Genomic DNA, 23,275 nt, shown 5'->3' on the forward strand with positions numbered 1-23,275 from the left:
GTGTGTATTTCAGTTTGGAGCGTGAGTGATCAATGTTTGTTTAGTTTGCTGTATCTACTGTATGTTATGTCAACTTCGAGGGAAAAAGACGTCGCGAAACGATACAGCCAGCCATTGACATAACAACATCGGGTGATTTGTAGCTGAGGTGAGACAAAATCAACTCGACAAAGACTATTCAATGTAGGAGTACACGGCGACCTGTCAGGTGAGGTTTTTTTTCTTCTTCTCTCTCTCGCCTGATTACGTATCTGCTCGTCAAGGGCGGAGTTCAGCGCGACATCAGGCGAGGCAACTCGGTGCTTATGGTCCACCGGGCCCCGCAAATATTGCCACAGGTAGGTGCGCTTACCACATCAAGCGCGGGGGTCTCCGGGTCTGTATTGTGAATTACACGCGTGGATTGGTAGTCTCAGTTGGCAAATTGTTAGCAGTGTCGACAAACAGCCCACACTTATCGCAACCCACCTGCCCGGAACAGACGTGAGAAAGTCTGCAGCCACCCAGGTACAGTCACGTGCGCCGGGCCGAGAAACACGAAGGTGTGTGGTCTATTAAAATATATTCCTACGATTGAGAGGCATACTGAGTCATTGTGATTTCCTTTCTGTCCCTCTCTCTCTTTCTTCTTTAACTCCCAGACTGCTGCTTCCTCAGAATTTGTTTTTCTTTTTCTCTCTTTCTCAAAAGTAGTTGTGCTTACAGTCTGAAGATTGTGAAGTCGTAAGAACCATGGTAAAACTCTCTCTCTCACAAACAGGTGCAAAGAAAGAGCATTAATTGAGAAGCTGCTTTTAAAAACCTTTGGTGTCATATTTTCGTTTTTCATTTCGTCTTTAAATTCTACCCTTCGAAAATAAATTGTGGTTTTCACATTATTTTCGAAACGCCGAACTGCGGGAAAACAGTGACGCTAATCAAGTAACCGAGATGATATCATTAAAAATTTTATTCCGCTGAGATCATGATAGGTTTGGTGGAAAACATCCCGACAGTAAATAGATTCACTTGATTATATTAGCCACACCGGGGCGAGACAGAACGGGGTGGTAACAGCGGGGCTATTCTGCCAACCGTCGGAACTGCGTGAGACTTTGACAAACAAAATAAACCAAGACCTGTTCGTGGGAGGAAACCCAGACATAGTACCTCCCTGTATGCCTCTTTTTTTTTCCCACCGCCCACAGGAGGGAGTCTTTGATACGAGCTCGAAGCAGACACCGACAACAACAACCTGTGGCGCGTATGTGAGTGAGTGGTAGACAAAGGTCACTTGTGAGTATGCTAATGAAGAGGTTATCTGTGCAGCCTGGTCTAACGGGGAAGCGAGATCGACTTTGACGAGGGCTTTGATATTTTTGCGAAGCTGGGGTTTCCCACACGACAGTGACAGTCGGCGTTATGTCAGCGACGTGTCTGTGAACACACTGTGGTGGGAGGTGATGACGGCGGCAGACGACAGGCTGGGTGTTTGTCAGAGACCTGCACTCACAGGGAGGAACAACAACAGTTTGCTGGTCTGGTAAGTCTCTGCTTTTTTTTAAATTCCACTTTACTTTCTACCATTCTGTGTCGAAGAATTAAACACACGCATAGTGTATAAATATAGTGTTAAAGTGAAAGGAAAAAAAACAACAAAACAACAACAACCCCAAACCCCGAAATATCGTAATGCGTTCACTAATGAATGAGTCTCTGTCGCTTCTTTTTCTCTCGTTTCTAATAATGTTCATTCATTCTTTGAGAATCTTATCCACACCGTCTCTATCTCTTTCTCTGTGTGTGTGTGTGAGAGAGAGAAGAAAGCTGTAAAAAGCTTTAGGTAGCCTTACAGTAGGATACATAAACAAATAAACATCGCGTCATACAATTAATTGGACACTTGAGTTTCAATTAGCCTGCCCGGAATGACAACAATATTTGTATGTAACAACTACATCCTCTTCTGCCATAGAAATATGACGTGCTTTCCGTTTGATTCTGACCTCGACAAACGGCAAAATCGATACAACAACAACCCCTCCACCTACTTGTGATAAATATGTGTGTGTGGGGAGTAATCTTGGTGATCTACTTTAAAATGGAACACAGCATGAAGTTTATGGTTGAAAATAGCAAATAACTGCCGAGTTTGTGTGGTGACCCGGTGTGGAGGGAGGTATAACGAGTTTGTTGAGGGGAGAGAAGGAATCACCGTCCCTCTCTCCATCATCCCTACAGCAGCTGTTGCCGAGTGATGCTGGTGGTGAAGTTGCAGACGACGTGTGCCGCCATGACATCTGCTGTCCGCGCGGTAATTGTTGCTTGCGTGCCGCTCCGTCAAGCTTGCCTCTCAACAGATTAAAGTATCAATTGTTAATTAAGCGGGCAGGTTTATTAACATCAGCACTATAGAACAGACTAGAAACTTTCTTTTACAATCAGCAGCTCGCTTGATGGTATTTAAGAGCTAAATTCCCATGATACTTTGGTTTGTTGGTTTGTTCTTCAGTTGGGTGTAGGTATAGAGCTACAGCTTTTGCTGTATCATTGAATGAAAGATGAATGGACAAAACTTGATTTGCTCAATTCTTTCTGAAACACTAGCCACGAGAGAAGACAGGTGATTTTATTTCTTCTCACTTGATGTCCGTCTTTTGATGATTCTGCTTGAGTGTGGTGCTATGAGCAAGTATTCAAGGATGCTCTCACAAAATGTCTGACTTGCAAGTTTTAACAATACAATTCAAACAAAGTCTCTGTAGATATTCAGCTTTACCAGCCAAGTCGGTCTACTTCGGTCTGTCACGCCTCATACGGGAGGAAAATCAAAGAGACGCTATTTTTGTTCCTTCTCAGTCCCCAGTGGAATTATCTTCTCTTTGAGTTGTGTCAGGATTACACAGAGAGACACAGACTTTAGAAAATAAAAGATGGCGCTGTTGTTTCCAGTGTCAGACACAATCAAACTGTTGTGATTGTTGACACCCAGCCACTGTTTCTGACTGCCAACATGGGGTGTAAACACTGAACACTTCGTGAACCCTGACCAGCACAGTCTACCGTCCTCGCCAGGTGAACAGTTTGTCTGTCAACTGTCAGCACAATAATCTTGAGCCGCTTTTATCAGTCATTGACTGAAAGTCCTTTTATCTTGTTCCTGTATCTCCTAGCTCCCATTGTCCATGTGTTCTAAAGTAATTAGTGTCAGGCAGAGGGATTTAGCTTCCCTTTGTGATGAGCGAATAGTCAGAAAGGTGTCCTCCAGGTGTTGCGCAGGTAAACGGTCCGCCGTGCCTGTATGCAGAAGTAACATCACTTCTACTCATTTCTTCCCTCAGCCACCTTGAAAAAAGTCTTAGCTTTATATTCCAACCCTTTATAACTACAGGTGTAGCCCTCTATAGCTACAGGTGTAACTCTTTATAATTTCAGGTGTAACCTTTTGTAACTACAGGAAAACACCTGAGGCAGCTCAGTAGAATCTTTCTAAAAAAGTTTTAGAGGGTCTTAATGTCCTTCGTTAACTCGGTGACCTGTGTGGGTGTAACCCTTCTCGGCAAGGTTACCCAAGGTGTTTGTCTTAAGTGTACACCTGTTTCCTCTTTTGTCTACTGATTCCTCATTGTTTCAAATGACCAGGATACGGACACACTATCCCACAAAATAAAACAGCAATTATAATAAGAGGAAACTTCTAAAACTAATAATAATTGTTATTTATAAAGATCCTGTTTGATTTTATCTTTTTTTTGTTGGGACCTATTAAGGCTTGATTTGAAAAAAAACTTACAGCAGGGGAAAATGTTCTTCAGCGAAAATGAAGGATGGTGTATGACCTGATGAAATCCCTATACTCGTGATCAACTCAGTGAACTTATCTTCTCCATTCGCTTGAGAAACAGACCAAGTGTCAGACAGGAAACCGACTTCCGACAGCAGAAAGAGGATGAGTGGAAAACTTTATCGCGAACATATCTCCTTTTTTCTTTTTAATCTTTAACCCGGATGCTCTTTTTGGTGCACAGGCGAGACACCGTGGGTTTATTAAAGTCGTGTTTTCTTTTCTTGCCAAACTTGAATGACTAGCAAGCACAACCATCCCTTCTTACTTCTTACATTACTTCTTGATGTCGCCGCTAATACTTGGTGCAGTGTGCTGGCACTGACATCACCAGACGACCCCTAGAGGCCAGTAAAAACTGACTGATGCTCTGATAACTGATGGGAAGCTCCTCGTGTGGAAATTGTAGGTCTGCATGACAACAACATGATCGTTAACTGTCTGCAGTTTACATTTCGTTTATTCTTCCCGGACCTGCTATGTTCGCAGATAATAGGGATGAAAGGCTGCTGCTGCTGCTGCTGATGATGATGATGATGATGCGAGTTTGAGTTTTTTTATATTCAGTTTAACTGTTTAACTGGAGGAGCGTAGTGAGACCGTTGATGTAAATTAAAGGCTTACCTGAGGGCACTATTATTTTTCAAATCAATTAAAGGTGAAAAGGTTACTTTGATGAAAAGATTATTTCCAAAATCTGAGTGAAAATTTTGTCTGCTCGTTAATTGGGCATCAGTGTATTAGCACACGGCCTCAGTAACGCCAACAGTACGAAGATAGGTGGCTATGTTCATGATTAAAATAAATAAAAAATTTGCACTTAAGTGAACCTTCAAATGGACCTGTATCACGGCTTTACTGTCTAATTTTGCTGAGTGCAGTCGGGGCTGATGTCTGTGGAAACTCGTTATAAAATAAACATGATCATTATCGGTCCTACTCCTGTTACTGGCTTTAACTCATGCACGATTCACCATGTAGCCTGAGGGTGGCACCTGTAGCTCCGTGTACACGAATCGAACACACATTGCCTGCTCCTCACCTGCACACATCTCAGGTGCAGGTTTTGTATAAAACATTCTAAGAGACTGCGAACAAAGGAAAAGTAGATTAGACGAAGAAACCTTTGAATGGATGTCACCGTGATTTAAATTTTACCTTAAAAGAAAATTACAGGACAGTTGACAGCTGGCATGGAATTTAATTACATTTTCGTTTTGTGCAAATGTCAAACTGCATCCAAGCTGATGCTTCGGTGACTCTGCCTCCAAGAGGTGTATAAATCCGAACTTTTTACTAACAAATGAAAGCGGACATTTCTATGTTAATCCAAATAACAGCATGATAGAAATGCACATCGAATTCAATGTGTGATACATAATATCTCGAGGCTTGGTACACCTGTGCATTCAACCACCACGTGACTGCTGTGAGGTAAGCACTCAAACGTGTTAATTTTTACAACTGGAACTCATTCATTTTCTTTCAAGTGTAAGCAAACACCAATACACGAATATGTTCTGCTCAGTCCGTAGAAAAAAAGTGTTTATCGAGAAAGAAGTATTTGTGGGTCACGCACTTATAAACATCTAAAAAAAGATAAAAATGCGATATGATACAAGAGTTTGTTTGGGTGGGGTTGCCTTTGGGGGCCTTGATGTCGAATCAGGGAGAGAGAGAAGAAGAGCTCAAGAAGTTCATTCTGAAAAGGGCATTTATATGACATAATGCTGTGAACAAAATTCATATTAAATAGTGTAGCCATGAAAAAGAATTTTTGAGCGAAGGCGAAGGTTATATGTAATATAACCTCCAAGCTATGCTTCACCTGTAAAGTTAAATAGTAAGAAGATGTATCACTATCTCTGTCTCTTTATTCATATTTACTTTTTTTTCTCCTATTCCCTTTTGCCGTCCCTATATCATTCTGCTCAATGACTCGTACCTAAATGTAAAGACATGGGGGAATATGTTTCATGAGAGGAAGGAAGAAACCAGGACTGGAATAGGGATTTAAAGTAGAGTTAAAAGGGGTGTGTGTGAGAGAGAGAGAGAGAGAGAGAGAGAGAGAGAGAGAGAGTGATTTTGTTGATCTTTCCCTTCTTCCCAATTTTTCTCCAACAAACCTTGAGCCTTGGACCTTCCAAAAGAAGACAAAAAAAAAAAAAAAAAAAAAATCCGAACAAGAGTGTATTGATATTAGTGCTTTAAAAATGTTCTTAAATAATAGCGTGCGCAGAAAGCGCCTAACCTCATGAAGTTTAAAATGTTGAATCTCAATACCTTTTTCTAGTTTGAAAGATAATTACTTACGAAAACAACAAAAGTAATAATAACCATTCGAATCCCACATTTTCTTTTTTTTTTCTTCCAAACTTTGAATGGCTGTCTGAATTTCATGACATGCGACTGAGTCACCATTGGACTGTAGCCTAATTCTTGTATCCTGAGCTTGTATCGCCACAGACAAAGCATCAACAGCGGCACTCGATTGTAATTTTTGTTTGCGAGCAGCCGGCGAGTTTAGAACTGCTCTTTGGAATGTCTCGGTCGTTAATTCCTTGTGATCCCAATCTTAGAGCAGTTGGACCGAGATAGTCAGGTATGCCTTGCTTTGACTTTAAAAGAAAAACTTATGCTGATCTCTGGCTGCCATATAAGTTCAGCTCGATTCCGCAAGAAGTGAGAAAAAAAATGCAGATTCCATTGAGGGTGGACAGAAGTGTGTGTGTGTTGGTGGGGGATGGGTTGTCCAGGGTTTGTGTTTACTGGCAAACGTGGGAACATCCGAGGTCAAGCTTGGAGGTGTCACGGACAGCGAGCTATCGTACCATGTCCGTGACTTCTACGTGACTTGTACGTGGCTCGCGCTCTAACCGTCGCCGTCTGACGCACGTTTGCACCATGGTCACAAGTGAACGCTAGTGACAACGACTCACGCACGTCCATGTGCATCAAGGAATGAAATCCATCTCGTGCTTGTTCTTTTTTGGTTTAGTTCATGTTGTTTTGATGCTGCTCTTTCTTTCTGTCTTTGGGACAACGTTCCTCGTATCTTTGTCCCAATGCGTCCATGAAGCTGGACATCGATCCATACTTTTTTTTTTTAAACGTGTTTGCTATTTTGTGCGACGACACACAGGCAAGCAAGCAAGTAAACATCGAGATCCCTCGCCTTCAAATCCGGGGCCGTTCTCACCACGTGACCTTCAGTCTACACCCCCTTCGCGTGCTTCTCTCGCCGCAGAGACCACGTGACTGACTGTATGTGGACGTCATCGACCAAGAGAGCGCAAACACGGGGCAACCGAAGTGGCCCCTGGGACGGAGGTTGAAAGAGTTTAAACAGCCGATTACCTGTAGGATTAGGACAGATTTCAGGGGCACAACCTTCCTCTAAGGAACTTCCGCCGAGGAAGAGGGAGGGAGAAAGAAAGAAAGAAAGAGAAGAAGAGAGAGAGGGAGGTAGCAGCCACCTAAGTAGTTGACGCCAATTCGTTTATCATGAGCTTCAGGTCTCGTCCGAGGGAGAAGACAAACCTTTTTCGCATTCTTGTCCCTCGAGAACTTCAAGCATGTTAACTTGCACCTGGACGTCTGGTTTACAGCAGTTGAGACCACAGCTACTGTCGGTGTGAGTGCAAAGGTCTGAGCAGGTAAACATACAGAAGGTGGGCTGGTGGCCACCTTGACTGACCTTACAAAAATAGACATCCGCCCCTACCTATCCATCCTTTCCCCTCCCCCCTCACTCACATACACTCACCGCTTCGTCTACCCTAATGTCAATCATTGTTGTGAGGAGGGAGTTGCGATGGGGTTTGGGCGGATGGAGGTACCGCAGACTGGTGTCGTTATGTGTTCATCGTTAGACCAGGCGGTCACTGACGAGCTGAGTGATTTATATCTGATGTCGACATAGATAACTGCTCATGGAACGGGAGGGTTGTGCTTTAGACACGGTAAACCACTTACGAGCTATTACTTTTACGGTTCCTAAACAATCGACCTCATTATCCTTATCTTTTCACGTTGGTCATCCATGACGAGATCGATAAGCTTAAAGACCACTTCTCTCTCATAGCCGACATAGATAAATACAGGCAAAGAGACAAAAAAAAAAAATAAAAAAATGCAGAAGCCCCAAACAACAACAAAAAGTGACTGATAAAAATAGATTGGCGAAACAGAGAGAATATGAACAAAATAGCCTCATTGTCCAGAATACAAAAAGCGGTAAACATGAGGATGGTGGTGTTTGGGACGGAACCCTGGATGTTGGGGTTTGTGAGCAAACAGCGGAACCGTCCATTGTATTCCGAGCATCACAACCCTGTCAGCCTGTACAAACCTCGTGCGCATGTTTGTCACGTGGGGGTCTGTGGGGGATCTCCGACACGACAACACTGCTTGGACGGTCAGCACGGGGTCGTCGTTAGATCCCATGGTGTGCTGGGGTCACGTGTGTTTATGTGTCTATAGGCCTGTCTACGTGCGTGCTTGCATGTTTCTTCTAGTGTTTCCATGCCCTCATACACCATCTCTCTAACTCCATGTCTCTGTCAAGCACATGGTTTGAGTATTTGTATTGTTCTTCTCGTTAGCCTATCCTTTTTTTCTTCTTCTTAGTTCCTTCTCCCTCTGTCCGTCCCCTTCTCTGTCTACGTGACTGTCCGTCCTGCCCTCCACTCTCATAAACACTCTATGTCACTTCAATCTTGACTCTCACCCTTCCCACATTTATTTCCGGTATATCTGTTTGTACATCTCTTTCTCTCAGCACCTCCTATCACTTCACACTTCACAGTCAGTAATAATGACAGTTTGTGATGACAATAATATCTCTTTTCCATGTTTAATGTTAATGCATATTAGACACACAAGCTGAAATAGAAAATTTTATCTTGAAAAAAATCACACATCTTAATCTTGAGCATTTATTACTTTTATTTGTTGATTGTCGTAAATTTTTGTTTTGTAAGGATGATTTAGAAAGTCATGTTTTCCTTTATCAATATTTCGATGAACAAAAAATGTTCTACAGGATGTTGTAAGTGAAATAACTGGAAGCTTTTGTTCGAAAGAGCAAATTTAACATAAAGATGTTGCCTGCATGGATCCACCTAAGTTAGCAGGATATTTGTTCAAATATCTACATGGCTACACAGTGACACATGTCTGCTTCAGAAAGTTTCTTTTCCACCTACTAGCTTCTTTGACCACATCTTTAATTGTTTCTTGCTTTTCCTTCAATTTCTTCTGCTTTGTTCTGATGACTAAATACATAAACTTTCATAGAAATGTGATCCTCAAAAGAGTCAAGCTGTTTATGATATTCAATTTACATACACATTAACCTGCAGCTGTTGATACATTTAGAGGGTTTTCGACATAGTCCTGCAGAGTTTCTCCTTTGTTGAACAACATGTAGCAACATGGTGCCATCGTGTTTTAAACTAAACTAGGGTAAAGCAGCTATTTGTGAAAACCAGACAATGTCCGCCATTGTTTACCTGAGTAAAGCAGGTGTGGATCAAAGAAGGGAGATGTGATAACACTAAAAAAGACAGTGTGGAGCCCTCTGGTAAAACAGATGTACTAGCACTCGAAATGGAGATTACCCCCAGGGAGATCAAAGACCACTATAAACTTCTAAAAAAACACTTAACTGTTGTTATCGCCGTCCCCCTGAAGACACTTGTTTCACTTAAGGGAGGAGCAGACTCGTTGTCTCAAAACTAGTTTGCTAACCGCTGCAGGGGAAGACGTTGGTCGTTTCCGTCTCCATTGGACCCGAGCGCCATCAACCGTCGTTCAACGCTCACAGGAGGACGTAGTGGTTGACCTGTGAGTTGAAATACTCATTGTCAGTACAATCATGTCTCCTTGCACGATTAGACAATGGCATTAGGGTGGGACTTACACAGTGAGGAATGAATTTAAAAAAACGATACTGTTACTTATGTAGTGCTGCGAGCGGTTGTGTTATTATATATTTAGTGCTGCCAGTGATTGCGTTATTAGCTACAGCCCTTGCAATTTGAAGATGGTAGCTACAACTTAAGGATGGTTGACATTACGGATGTTGTTAGAGAAATAAAAAAAAAACCACAACATTCTCAGAAACTATAGTACACTTGGGCTTGTTTTTCTTTCTCTCAAACTGTGAAGCAAAACATCTTGATGAGCTCTTGACATACAGACCGTAGGCTTCAACCTTTCTTTATGGCTGTATTTGTCCGACACGGTTGACCTGATAAAAGGACAATTTCAAAAGGGGTTAATGGATATCCTGGCAGGTATTTTCAATCTACATTCCGAAACTTCTCTCCTAGTCAAACTTTAAATGACGTTACCATGTCTTCTCCTTTCTTTTCTTTTTTTTTTCTTTCTTTCTGTCTTGCTTTGTTAAGTTGCCTTTCCCCCAAAAGCCTTTTTAGGAAAGATTTGATTTACCTGTTAGATAAAGTTGTAATCTGGCCCCAAGCTATTGTGATTGGCTGACTTTTTCTGATTTCATCTTTAATAATATGAGCACTAACAGCACTCTCATCATCCCAATTCATTTCCGTGAACTTTTTTTGTTCTTGTTTTGTACGCGTGAGTGCTTCCAGAAAATATCTGTAATTATTACACTTGACCACGTCAGCTGCAAAATACATATCAGAAACAGTTGCTCGTGTTTGCGTGCACATGCATCGTCTCATGTGTCATTACATTGTGTTTCGCTGTCTCACCTGTGGCACTGCCCGCATCCTCCCCTTCCTTCTGTTTTTTCCGCTACCAACGGCAGTGCTGAAAGATTCTGTCTCCGATGGAGGGCGCTGTGGTCGCTGTGGAGGTCAAAGCAGTGCAGGACCTGATGTAGAGTCTTTGCCTCCCCCACACCTGCGACCCCGCTCCCTCCATACCTTATAAACACCTGTAGGCGTCACGAGGCGGCGTCAGATCAGCTCGCGGGCAGGTGGGCGAGCCGGCGTTGACAGGTGTGTTGTGCTTGTCCATGTTATCGCTCCTTGACCTCTCTCACAACCGCCGTCTGCGTCTCCACAGCACCGTTAGACTGTTGTGAAACGTCGGAGTCGGTGTCGGCGGACTTCATCTACCAAACATCAGCCAGACAAACTAGGAGAGAGATAGAACCACCGACAGTATTTTGATCATAACAAAACAGTCTGGTGAGTCTCTGATACTTCATTGTTGGTTGTGGCTACGTAGTTACTTTTGTCAAAATATATCAAGTTCCTATTGTTTCCTTGGAGCTGAGCTGGAAAGAGACTTATGAATTTGTTTTCATTTAGTAAAACATTCGTGAATATCCATTTCCAAATGTGAAATTAATAAAAATTTAAGAATTTTTTTTTTGAAATTTGCTATCGTTCGTGAGTAGAACATTGTGATACAGTTTTCACTAGCAAACAATACAACATGAAAGAAATTATTTGTTTACGTGTTTCAGTTAGATCACTAGCTGTTCTAACCACGGAAAGTTTACAACATTTAGAGAGAGATACGCTCGGATTCAACTTTTTCTAGATTCACCAATACGATTCGGGAATATTTGAAAAAAATAGACATTTAATGTCTGAAAGATGCATTACAGAGGTCTGTGTGTATGTACCATAATCGACGAGACTTCATTTTTCGAAAATTCTAAAGAAAATTGATGTTATCTCTGTATTTCCCGTTACTCTGCGCCGCAATGCTTATGATTGAGCACATGTACGATTTTTTTTTTTTGCAATTTGTTTGCTGGAAACTTGTTCCATGCATGTGATATCTGTGGTGACGAATGTATTTTTGAGCCACGTATGCACACACACACTCTCATTTTATATATATAGTGTTTTATTCTGTATTCGGTCTATCCGATTTCATGTACGTTCTACTACTTTATATATATATTATGTAAGCCAGCACATTACAGCCTGAACTCGTTTATTCGCCGTCCTTTACTACCCTCTGGCTACACTTTATGACACACTTGATTTTCCAACAAGCTGCCCTTATTTAAGGATTATATTATCTCTTTTAGCTTTGGAAATAGCGACATTAATAATAATAATAATAATAATAATAATAATAATAATAATAATAATAATAGCAACAACTTACTCAAGTCATTTCGTTCATTGTCGCTTCGTTGAAACATTCACGAGGGGTAAATAAATTGATTCTCGGGTGGCGCCACTGTCTGTGTGGAACTGTTACCTTCTTGTCTGTGTAGGTTTTATCCTGTTTCTCCGGTTTCCCTCAATACGACTTGGGTTTTTATTTTGGTTTAAAGTTAAGTGATGTTTTTGTAAGGGTTAGGGTGATGTATCGTACGATTAACCTTTGCCTTTATGTCACAATTCTCGAGAAGCTACCGACAATGATAAGACGTACAAATGGAGAGAGATACGTTGTTTTTTACAGGCATATACGTGATGTTTACGTGGAGGAGGGAATAAGAGAAGGGTAGATGACGATCTTGCTCTACCCTTTGCTTATGACAAGACGTATGTGAAGTCATGTGACTAGGCTAATGTCAACAACAACAATCATATTGCATAGACTCCTTTCTACCCAGTTCATAATTCTGCTCCTCACCGGTAGTCTGTGTCTGGGAGAGTATGGATAATGTCAAGTAAGGAAGAATAAAGATACAAAGTCAGCCAGTGCATCGATCTGCTAGGGGCTCAGCAGCCAGGGAAGCAGACAGACAAGTCTCCTGTGCAGAGATGTGCTTTAGGGTTCTTGCAATGTGAGAAAAGGATCTTGACAAAGGGAAGTGGAGGGGGCAACCTCGACAGCAATTACTTGCTAACCGTCTAATCGATAATTTTTAATTATTTTACTGTAAACGATCCCAGTTTCTGAGTGCGACATTTTTTGAACAATTAAGTAAAAATCGAGGAACTAAGTTTATAAAAAAAAGGAAGAAAAATAGAAATCACTTTAGTAAGCAAAGGATGGTGTAGACTTACTGATCAATTTTCAAAGCTTCGCGACACAGTTTTGTTAGCGATTCATTTCAATTTTTTTTTTATAAAGATGCTGCTGAAGGGTCTGTTGTCGACGGCGACTTTGATGAATGCAGAGGTCTCCTCTTAGGATTGTCTTCTTGACCCACACCATCACCGACAGACGAACTTCACCACATTCAAAGGCCGCGTGACTTGTCGCCATGGCGGACTTGTCATCCCTGTGATGTGACTGCAGGCAGGACTGCAGCAGCCCGTGTCATGAAGGAGATCGCAGACGTAACCATGGTAACAGCCGGCTCTGTGGCAAAGGTGAAGCAGGAATACCGTGAGGCAAGCACTCGCATAGACCAGGCCCTCAACACCCTCAAAGGGGAACTGGTAAGGATCTGTCTGCTTAGCCACACAGTGTTTTGTCTCTTAGTTCACTTGTCAGACTCTTGTTCTCAATTATTTAAATTGTGTGTGTGTGAGACAGAAAGAGAGAAAACAGTCTTAAAGATATAAAGAAAGCCAGCCTATTTTCTTTTTAGGTCTAAAAATCTGCACGCGCGCGCAGACACACACATACACATATTCTTTCTCTATGTGAAGAATTATTTTTTTAATTTAATATTTTTTTAAGGAAAGCCGTAAGAGTGTCCTTATCTAAGTTCACGCATTAACTATGGCACAAGATGCCGACTAGTATCAAATGCAAGTGGAGTTCTTATGCAAATATTTACAAAGCACTTAACATGAGTGAAGTGTTGAGCTAACAGGACGCAGTCTATAGGAGAAGAAAAAATACATTTAAACCTCTACTTATCGTCATTTTTTTTAAATTTTGCACGTTGATAGAAATGAGCGGTTGGATGCCCTACAGACAGTCTGCTATAGTTTGTTATGTCAAAAATAATGTGCAGGCAGATTATTTGTCTCAGAAAGGAGACCCTGATCGGTGAACTTTAAGTGCAATCCACTGGTTTGCAAATCCGGATTCCTGTGTGATGTTGGGGAGGGTTATGGGCTGAGCCATTGTTTGCTAGCTGTGTGTGTTTGATTTTCGTCACCTGAATTTTAAATTCCAGTTTCACATCTGTTCATTTTCAACACTCACTCGGGTTGTCATCCCTGTTTTACATTTCTGTCTCACATTCTTCTCTTCACCGCCTATTTCCATCCTCTGCCCCAGTTTACTCTATCATCACGTGTAAGCTCTATCATCATGTCCTTAGACTTATCATTGCATGTTCTATGCACTCAGTTATTTTATTTGCTACGAGAGCCAACGCTGACAGACATACAAATGGACACGACATTACACAACACAATTTCACCTCCTATAATACATAACAATTGAATTTGATTATTAGTCTACACTGAAGACAGTAAAATAGTTGTGGTCGTCCCCCATCAAAAAAATTATTTACTATCTTTTGATTGATTTGTTCATGTGAAATTTAGTAGTAACAGTTTATAAAGCTATTTATGGTTTGTGTGTTGATAATCATTGTTAATTAATATTTTTTGTTATATTAAGATGGCGATGCGGCAGCAGGATGTGCAGCTGCTGAAACAGCTCATCAACATCTCGCAGACCATCCAGCGGCTCCGGAGGAACCAGTGTCTGAGGGCGACACGGTCCTTGTCGCTGTCGGGTCAAGGTCTTGCCCTGTCAGCCAGCAGCGACGTCTGGCGGCGGCCTCCTCTGGTGAGGCAGCGAAGCGTCCCTCAGTCTCTGATCCTCGACCGCCAGCTCCTCCTGGCGGGCAGTCACTCTCAGTCCAGTGCAGAAGGCGGTGAGTGCCGAGAGTTACGGCCCTCGAGGGATGTTTTTTCCGCAGTCTTGTAGTGTGTGCACGCTTGGATGACAATAGGGTATTCATGAAGCAAGAGTAAGTCGCTGCCCTGGAGTTCGAGGGATGGGAATAGGCTACACGGCGAGAAAATAAACGGAAGTCGTTTTGTCTCCGTAGTCTTGGCTTTTGCTCATCCTCTAGAATCGAAGTCATGAAGCTGTGGCAAATATTCGCTGGGGTAAAGTAACATATAGCAATATCCCCGGGATATGGACATTCCATCGTACTACTAGTCCTCATTTCATGAACACGGCCTCTATTTTGAGGAGTAGAGAGGCTCTGGTGAGGTCGAATAAGTTACAGAGGGATTTCAAAAGGCTGCCAGTGGGATTACATGGAACTTTTGTTGGGGTCATCCAGAACAGTCTTGGTAAAGACAGAATCACCTCGATCTCAAAGCCGGCTCGCTGTCTGTCGGAGCGGAAAAGCTTTCCACTAACAGTTTTTTTCCACCTAAATGAGCTTCAGCTACATAAACATTACAGAATGCGAAAAACATATAGACATGGCTGTCATTACTTTTGTTGACTGCCTTTGGATCAGGGCATGGATGAGCCAGTTATTTCACGCCGTAACATCAAACCTTTCACACACGAGTGTGTCTATTTGCTTCAATATCTCTTTGTCCCGCGTTTTATGTTTAGGTCAATGTTGTTTGAACAATCATCACATGTTATATATAATTTAATAGAAGAAAAGTAAGCTCATACAGTTTCTATACATGTTTTGTTTCGGAATGTTATATAAGCCAGAAGAGTTTCTCCAGTTTTCGGATGAATCTTAAAATTAGTCCACGAGTAATAGGATCTATCAGATTATAACTAGATTCGGTGAATAATTATATGCAATCAATATTTTTTATTTTATTTATTTCTTTATTGTTAAACCCAGAGTTGGTGAGTTCCCCTGACGACTATGACCTAAGCTCCGGAAGTGAACTGGAGGACAGCACCACGTCGTTACCCACGCTGCGACGCCTCCCTCCGTTCCCCTTCCGCGGGCGAACTTTGACCTGCCAGACCTTTGGCAACCTGGACGGCTGCAGTTCGACCCCGACACTTCCGCTGCGACCCCTGGCACGCCAACTGGGTCTCTCCTCCGACCTCTTGGACGGAAATGACGACACGTCCTACGACGAAATCCTGCGACGTAACATCCGGCTGTGGAAGCTGGGAGTCAGCAGCCAGCCGGAGACTTTGCGGGAGGACATCACGTGCATCATCTGAATGTGACCGGGGACAGGGGTCAACTCGTACGAAAGTCTTTCAAAGTGTGGCGGGACAGGTGACTAGGACAGGTGCTTCACTGAGTTGTCATACTGCTAGCACTAAGTTGTGTCGCAAGGCTCATGTAGATATTCTGGAACATTTCACAGATTGTTTGTTATGTTTCAACCTGACTTAAAGCCATATTTTCATCAAAGGTCGTCACAGGTATGTTACATGTGTGCCTGTCAGTCGTTTCACTAAAAACTGTCACAAATCATAACTTATGTCACACATTATTTGTTGCGGTGAAACACGACACAAGTCCTTAGTTCGTGCAAGATTATTAATTATCTTAAATTTTGACACAAAGCATTAATTACTCTATAAGAACAGTTTGTTTACTGTTTGACCATCTCAAGTATCGTGTGTAGATGATACAGTCGACAGGATGAGCCGCAGTCAGCAGCGGAAAGAATGCAGGATTTTATACTTTATTTCGCAAAGATTCTGGAATCTGCTGTGATAAAAGGACATCTCGTCGGGATGTGAGAAAAAGAATTTTTTTTTCTTGTTTATTTTCGCCCAGCTAAGCTCGGCTGGTGTTATTTGCTTCGTACGAGCTCAAGCCTGTGACAATGTGAACATGTGAACAACTAACTCTGTGTTTAGACAAATTCACCATAGGTACAATGTAAGTCCGGACGCCTAGTATCTCTTAATTGTAAGTACTAAACCTGTCAATAACAGTGTTTTTCTTATGCTACATCTGTTTCCTTGAAATTCTTGTTTAAGGTGTTGGTTTTAGTTGATTTTTTGTTTATTTATTGTGTGCGAACGCTGTGTCGTACCTGTTGATGTGGGAAACAAAGCCAGTAAAGCTTTTAATGTGTTACATTTACTAGGAGACACATATTATAATGCTACAAATGTTAGAAGAGAGAAAGAAATAGGGTAAGTACAATTTTAGAGGCAGAGACATTAAAGGGACTGTATCGAACATATTTTGAGTGTAAAAACGCTGTTGCTTCCCTTGCTCCTTGGAGCTTCAGGGAAAAGTATAAAGTGATTAACAGCAGGCTGGAACTGTAACGAGAATTTCTTTCATAAACACAATCGCCTACCCAGCCACCCATTAGAATATTCCTTAAATACAACACACACACACACACACACACACACACACACACACACACACACACACACACACACACACACACACACACACATATCAGTGCACGAACCCATTCCACTGACGCACACAGGGGTGTAGATCAGACTGTCTGATGTTGATTACTCTCATTATACTCTTTAGAGCTGAACTCTGACATCACTGAACCATAATGTTTAGATGTCATTACATCCAATTTCTTGAAACATCACATGTTCTGATGTCCCCCAACTTGATCCCAGGTTTATGTGTCTCTACAGGATGCGCCTCAAAGATGTGAACTAATCTGATTTATGATCGGTACCCGATAAACAGGCACCGACACCCGAGACCACTTTCTTCCCTTTCTTCTAATCCCTATTGCTGTTTAGGATCAAAAATCCTTTTTTTTCATCTCAATTACTTGTTTTTCATATTATTTTTTTAAAAATAGTTTTGATCAAGGAAAAATGTGGTTGAACCCTGAAGTTAAGACTTTGACAAAGCCGTATGATTATAATAATCATTATAACTTATGAGCGAGGATAATGTTGCTTCAAAAAAGAGTACAGTATTTTTTCCAGAACAACCTATCCTTAAGGTTTATTTTAGATGATGTCTTTAAGAGGATGAGGTATGAGAGGGGGTTTGGAACCAATAAGGAAACAGAAGTAGATGATAGATGACACGGCAGATGTAGCAGCAGGAGAAGCCTGATACTAGAGGGAAAAACCCACAAGCACACAGGCAGTAGCCTTATATTAATGAGATGGCCGCTGTTTTGACTGCAGCAGCAAGGGGGAGCCACTCTCACCAGAAAACACATCGATCACAGGCACGTGCAGCTCGGTGTCAATGCATGAGCTAGTCTAGTGGGACTTGTCTTTCTTTCCTCTCCTTCGTTTGTTCTGACGCTCAGACGACAAACATTTAGTTTGAAAAAAAAAAAACCTCTATCTGTTGGCTTTACTTTATTCTTCTTTTCTTCAATCTTTCTTCCTTTTTTCTTTTGTTAGAATCGCTCTTTTATATCAAACACGCAAGCTTGAAAACTGTTGTGTTCCGGATGGCGCAGCAGTTTGACCTCATTAAGATGAAGTCTCGCGATAGCCTGTGAAGCCGCGAGATCTGAGGGATCTATACGATCTTTGATCTCCTATCTTTTCATCATGTCCATCTTTGCAGTTTTCAGCAAGATCAAAGTTCATAAACAATTCTTTTACTCTTCTTCTTGATGCTAAATTTATTTCGACGCAGTGTAAAAGCTCTGCAAACTCTTATTCTTTCCGTTCAGTCGCGGCATCGTGGCGAAAGAATTCCCAAGACCCTGGGAAGTTAAGGCAAGAGAGTAGCCTGGCACTGTCTCTCATTTAAACGTGGATTTCTCCCCTCCTTCTGTCTTTTCTCCCCACCAGGTTTTCGCAACTCAGGGAGGGACAAAATTTATCAACAGATAAAACAGAAATAGAGATCGGAGACTGGACGACTGCTGTTACTAGGGATTGAATTGTTGTATTCATGTGAATATATTGGTCTAGGGCATGTGCCTTTTATGTATGTGTCTTTACAAGTTTGGACAAGCTCTCTCTCTGTGGGTGTGAAAGAGAAAAAGAGATATAAAAAAGAGAAGATCGAAAATCAGATAGTGGAACTCAAAGAGAGAGAGGGAGAGGGAAAGAGAGAGAGAGAATGGTAAAATAATGAAAACGTGAAGGTAAAAGAAAAAGTACAGATTAAAGAAGAGATTTATATACAAAAGAAAGTGAGAAAAGAAAGAAGGAACGATCAGACAGTGTTAAAGGAAAGAGTGTGTGAGAGAGAGAGAGAAAGAGAAAAAAAAGCTGTACTTGTGTATGAATGCGACTGTGTGTGGGTGTGTGTGAAAGAGAGGTCGTTTCCCTTTTTCATTTTCTAAGAGCCACGCTTTCTCACAGCGCCTGAAGACCGTGTGCATCTTGAACAGTATCGGAAGTACTTCGATGTCGTCGCCGGCCTTGCTTTTGTGATGAGACGCCGTTTGACGAGACTTGAGTGTGAATTCTGGGATATTCTCCTGTCCTCGACGTCGCCATGTTTTTCGAATTCGTCTTTTTTGTCTTGTTCCTAAAAGCATCGCAGCACCCTTAATCCTTTCTGCGGAGACAAGGCACCACTGAAAGGTCGCTTTAGTCAAATGGTATGGACGTTACCTGCTTGGGGATTCACTCCCTTGAAAAGACTAGCAGTCATGAAGAAAGAGTTATCTGCCGTTAGTTTGGATCACAAACAGTGAATTGTCAGAGGTGTAAGGGGGCAGCACGTGCTAAGCTATGCGCCTTCTGGGACACGGGGCGACGCTTGACCGCATCCAATGCCCAGTGGAATGGTCACTTATTGCCAGACACGTGATCTGTCCCATCCAATCATCATCACGCGATGGGTCCATGCTCTCCTGGGTCTTATTCATCACGCCCTTCCAATTACTTACAGCCTCACGTGAAGCGTCTGCTCCAAGCTTCCTCCCTCAACACGGAACACGACATTTCGGAAAACACTCCTTCTCACTGGTGCTTATCCTTTCTTTCATCTCGTAAGTCCCTGAGTTTGTAAAAATATGTGAAAAAAAGCTTTAAATATAGACATAAATAAAAGACAAACATATCATTTCGTCAAAACGTATGAAGCTAACTTATATAAGTGGTAGTACTATTGAAGAGAGAATTAGCCAACAATCACTTTCTGTGTGTCTCCACCCGTCTGTATATTTTACAGTTTGTCAGCTGCACTCTGAGACCAGTCCCACTAATGATCCCACAGATAATTCTTTACATAACTGTTTTTGAACATTTTTTGGTAAAAAGTTTAGGTATTTCTCTTGAGTTCAATTATTCTTCAATTCTCTACTTCGTAGGCGTGCACCAGTGAACAAAGCTCACCTACTTGGTAATTCTGAAAGGGGCTGAAGCAGGGTGAAAGTTCAGCTACCCATTTGCCAAGGTACACCCATAATGCATTAAAAAAACATCTTTTTCCCACTAAGGTTGTCTATGAATGTTTATTGCTTTGTTAGTTGACATGTTCACCTTCAGGCTCTTGGTTATCAACTACTTGTCTTATGTTTTTCAAGTCATGAATATCATCAGTCGTACATGCAGTCTGTCCACCTGCAGCCATGTTAGTATAGAGGGTGTGCACATCATCATCTCAGACACTGCTTCACTTTGAAGGGAATTTATTTTACTCTTATTTTCACTTGCTCGAAGGATATTGGTACTTACCTGCTTACCTTTGTTTGTTTTTATTTTTTACTCTCGTCAAAGTTGCTGATTGACTCTCGACAACACTTTGCCGGCTTTACCCGAAGCAGCTTGAACTTCGCTGTGACCTCTGTTTTGCAGCATCAGTGCGCATGTGCGAAGCCAACACACTTTCCTTTCATCTTTTGTGCTTTCAGAAGTTTGTTCGTCTAGTAAGCGCCTTGCATCTTCGTCTCCGCATTTCTTGCCATCGGTCGTTAACAGCTTGCTGAAGAAAGCTTCTTATAGTTTGTCACATCGCCCAAACGCCGCTTTTCCTAACCCCGGTGTTTCTGTTTCTTCCCAAGTCTCTCGAGAACAACATTTCTGTTGTCCTCAGGCTGTTTGTGTTCCGAGTAGAATTTTCTTTGTTTTTGTTTGGAGCAAACTCTTGCCCTCAAGGATCACAGTTCAACAATGCCATGAGCTTGCAGGTCACAGCTTACAGGTCATAAGGTCACAGTTTACCGGCAAAAGAGATGGTTGATTGACGAAGAAAGTTTTAAGCAAGTTCAAAGGAGAGAATTTTAGTGATGGCTGCAGTGTGACAGTCTGCCCAATCAGATTGTAGAATGTATACAGCAATAAAATGAACTGCAAGAATAGTGAACATGTTTGAGCAAAGAGATGCATGTTAAAAAAACAGCAGCATTATCGTCAATCGATTCTCACTCGGGCATTAGCTCAGGCAATGAGAGGGAATCAGTATTTCACTCCGAGCCAGCAACTAAGTTCACATCACGGCAACGCAGGCAGCCCTGTAAACAGATGTCACAAACTGAGAAAGAACAGCTTGCCCGAGACGAGATGTGAACGCATGGCAGCCAATCCTCACTGGTGACAGACGATAATCAGTTCGCCACCGGACCGATCTCAAGCAAAGAACCATACAGGATATAGTACCTCCATACTGTTCAAATTATACTTTGATCCATTTAACCAATGGGGCTCACCAGCGTAGGCGGGGTTTTCACTTTTTTTTTTTTTACATGATTGTACAAGGTGAGGTCCTCATTTAACCGATGACAAAAATTAGTAACTTTTACCTATCATCCGGTTCATTACCGGCAGACAGCTCCCTTCTCATTTGCTCAGTCCCCTCAGCTATCCTGCAGTCTACTAATCGAGAAAGTACCCGTTACCTCCACTCATTACCTACTTTGTATAACTTGTCTGCAGTGTCATTTCAGTACCACGCAAATGATGGATGCTACTCTTCCTAATGAGCAGTCGCGATGGAACGACCACAATAAATACACAGGGTTGTGGAGACTGGAGCACCCGGAGAAAAAGCAGTCTACGGTCAACTGTGTACAGGTGTTCGATCTACGGAGAGATGTGTGTCTGAACAGGTGTCACATACAAAATATTCGACCGGAAAAATAAACTCAAGCCATTCAAAACTCAGTGTGCTGATGGTGTCTTAGCCATTGCGCCACCAACCGTCCCATGAAGTTTTGTTACTACAGCCCGTGCAAGTAACCTAAGTCTTGGTTCATAAAATCCTAACCCACGATATAAAACACTATTATAATGACAATCGGATCCGTTTGATTGGTACATACTTTAAACCTTGAACAAACTCCATTATGGAAAGTGAGAGAGTACTATTCCGAGTATAATCGTTTGACCGTGCTAGTTCTCTAGGGAGTACAGACTTTTCCAGCACAATACAGTTCTGAATAACACCTAGTCCTCTCCTGGGTGTTGTCTACCCTTTCATTACTTTGTCCGTTTCTTCTTCTGTGTCCTTCTACTGTTCCCCGCAGAATCGTACTTGCGAGTCCTAATGGTCATGAGATGTTTTCATGCACCTTTAGTGGTGGTTCTATGGTCTTATTATTCCTTTCTCATCTTGCGGTCTTCCTTACTGAAGCTTGTACTCTCTTGAGGTGCAACGGATCTTCTTGTCCACGGACTGTATTCTCTAGCGTATATCCGCTATCGGATTCCTCGTCTCACTTGCGTGTAAGAGAAGGGAGATGACAAATGAGCCTCGTTTTGGAGTGAAGACACGTGTTTTGCTGTTTTTCCAGACGAGTCTCTTTTAGTGAGCACTTGTCGCTATGGAGATAGTATGGACGTGTATAGGTGGATTGCTGTCTGTCTGCCAAGACCAGCGATTGGCCTCTTGCGAAGTTCTCCCCTGTTAGTCTTGGCGAGCCTAAATAAAGAATATGACTAAACCGGAAGCTTTGTAGTTTCATGCCTCGTTTTAGCAGTTAGCTGGAAAAAAAATCGTCTGCCAGCAGTCCAGTAATAAGTTCGTGGAGCTTGGTTCTAGCCGCGAACCATCGTCTGAGACAGTTAATTCTGTGTACTTAAACCTCTGGGTTGTCTTTAGCTGTTTAACCTTAAATGACAAATAAATCTTTACACATACACACCCATGCACCTGAACAAACACAAACAAATGACAAACAATAAGACTCTAAAGGATAAAACTCTGGAACTTGCACTGTGTGACCTCCTCATCCCACACAGTTTTTCTAGGCGACGTTTCCTGTAAAGAAATTTACAAATGCGGAAAAAAGACAAAATATTTGAACTCAAGAAAAAAATATTACAAGAAGAACTTTTTTTTTTGCTTGTTGTTGTTTTGAATGATTGCAACGAGTCACGAAAGAGACCAGTATATGCTGGGGCGGTGACACAGACTGTCTCTCACTCCAGACATATACAAGGCGAGCAGGCGTGCTTTAAAATAATCTTGTGAGTATTTCACATTTTAACCCTTTGATCTGTATCTATAAATATATCGGGAAGTCTGCAGATAAGAAGTATAAGGACAAGACAGACGATCTGTGCTCAGCAGATATTTAAATAGGAGTAATTTAGCTTTGAGGCATGGAGGTTCCCTCCCCTTCAGTCTGCACCTCATTAAAGGGAGTTAAACAGGATGCTCGTGTTTGCGAGCAAGAGTGATCACAGTTAGTGGGATCTTTAGAAAAGATGCTTTGATATTTCCTCTTAAATGGCTTTAATGTTTCATCCCTTGTTAAATTCTAAAAATAC

At 42.0% G+C, this 23,275-nt stretch overlaps 1 protein-coding gene across 3 annotated transcripts; it reads left to right on the forward strand.

The window, feature by feature from the left end:
* LOC112566817 lies at nucleotides 1-16,839 on the forward strand. 3 transcript variants are annotated; one of them, XM_025243193.1, is made up of 5 exons: nucleotides 1-542; nucleotides 1,309-1,522; nucleotides 12,860-13,170; nucleotides 14,312-14,570; nucleotides 15,522-16,839. In XM_025243193.1, exons 3-5 carry the CDS (start codon nucleotides 13,051-13,053, stop codon nucleotides 15,854-15,856), a joined length of 714 nt encoding a protein of 237 aa, XP_025098978.1. In that variant the 5' UTR covers nucleotides 1-542; nucleotides 1,309-1,522; nucleotides 12,860-13,050; the 3' UTR covers nucleotides 15,857-16,839. The 3 variants fall into 3 exon arrangements, with proteins under 3 accessions (XP_025098978.1, XP_025098979.1, XP_025098980.1); XM_025243194.1 differs by lacking the exon at nucleotides 1-542 and having other exon boundaries at nucleotides 605-1,522; XM_025243195.1 differs by lacking the exons at nucleotides 1-542; nucleotides 1,309-1,522 and adding an exon at nucleotides 10,674-11,001.
* Nucleotides 16,840-23,275: the final 6,436 nt, after the last annotated feature.

This window comes from Pomacea canaliculata, linkage group LG6, assembly GCF_003073045.1.
Source record: "Pomacea canaliculata isolate SZHN2017 linkage group LG6, ASM307304v1, whole genome shotgun sequence".
Lineage (NCBI taxonomy): Eukaryota > Metazoa > Mollusca > Gastropoda > Architaenioglossa > Ampullariidae > Pomacea > Pomacea canaliculata.

What these genes read in the sequence shown, in the direction of transcription:
- LOC112566817 (XM_025243193.1), top strand. Translation starts at nt 13,051, where the DNA reads ATGAAGGAGATCGCAGACGTAACCATGGTAACAGCCGGCTCTGTGGCA. An exon ending in ACACCCTCAAAGGGGAACTG is followed by an intron (nt 13,171 to 14,311) that starts GTAAGGATCTGT and finishes TGTTATATTAAG; the next exon opens with ATGGCGATGCGGCAGCAGGA. An exon ending in TCAGTCCAGTGCAGAAGGCG is followed by an intron (nt 14,571 to 15,521) that starts GTGAGTGCCGAG and finishes TGTTAAACCCAG; the next exon opens with AGTTGGTGAGTTCCCCTGAC.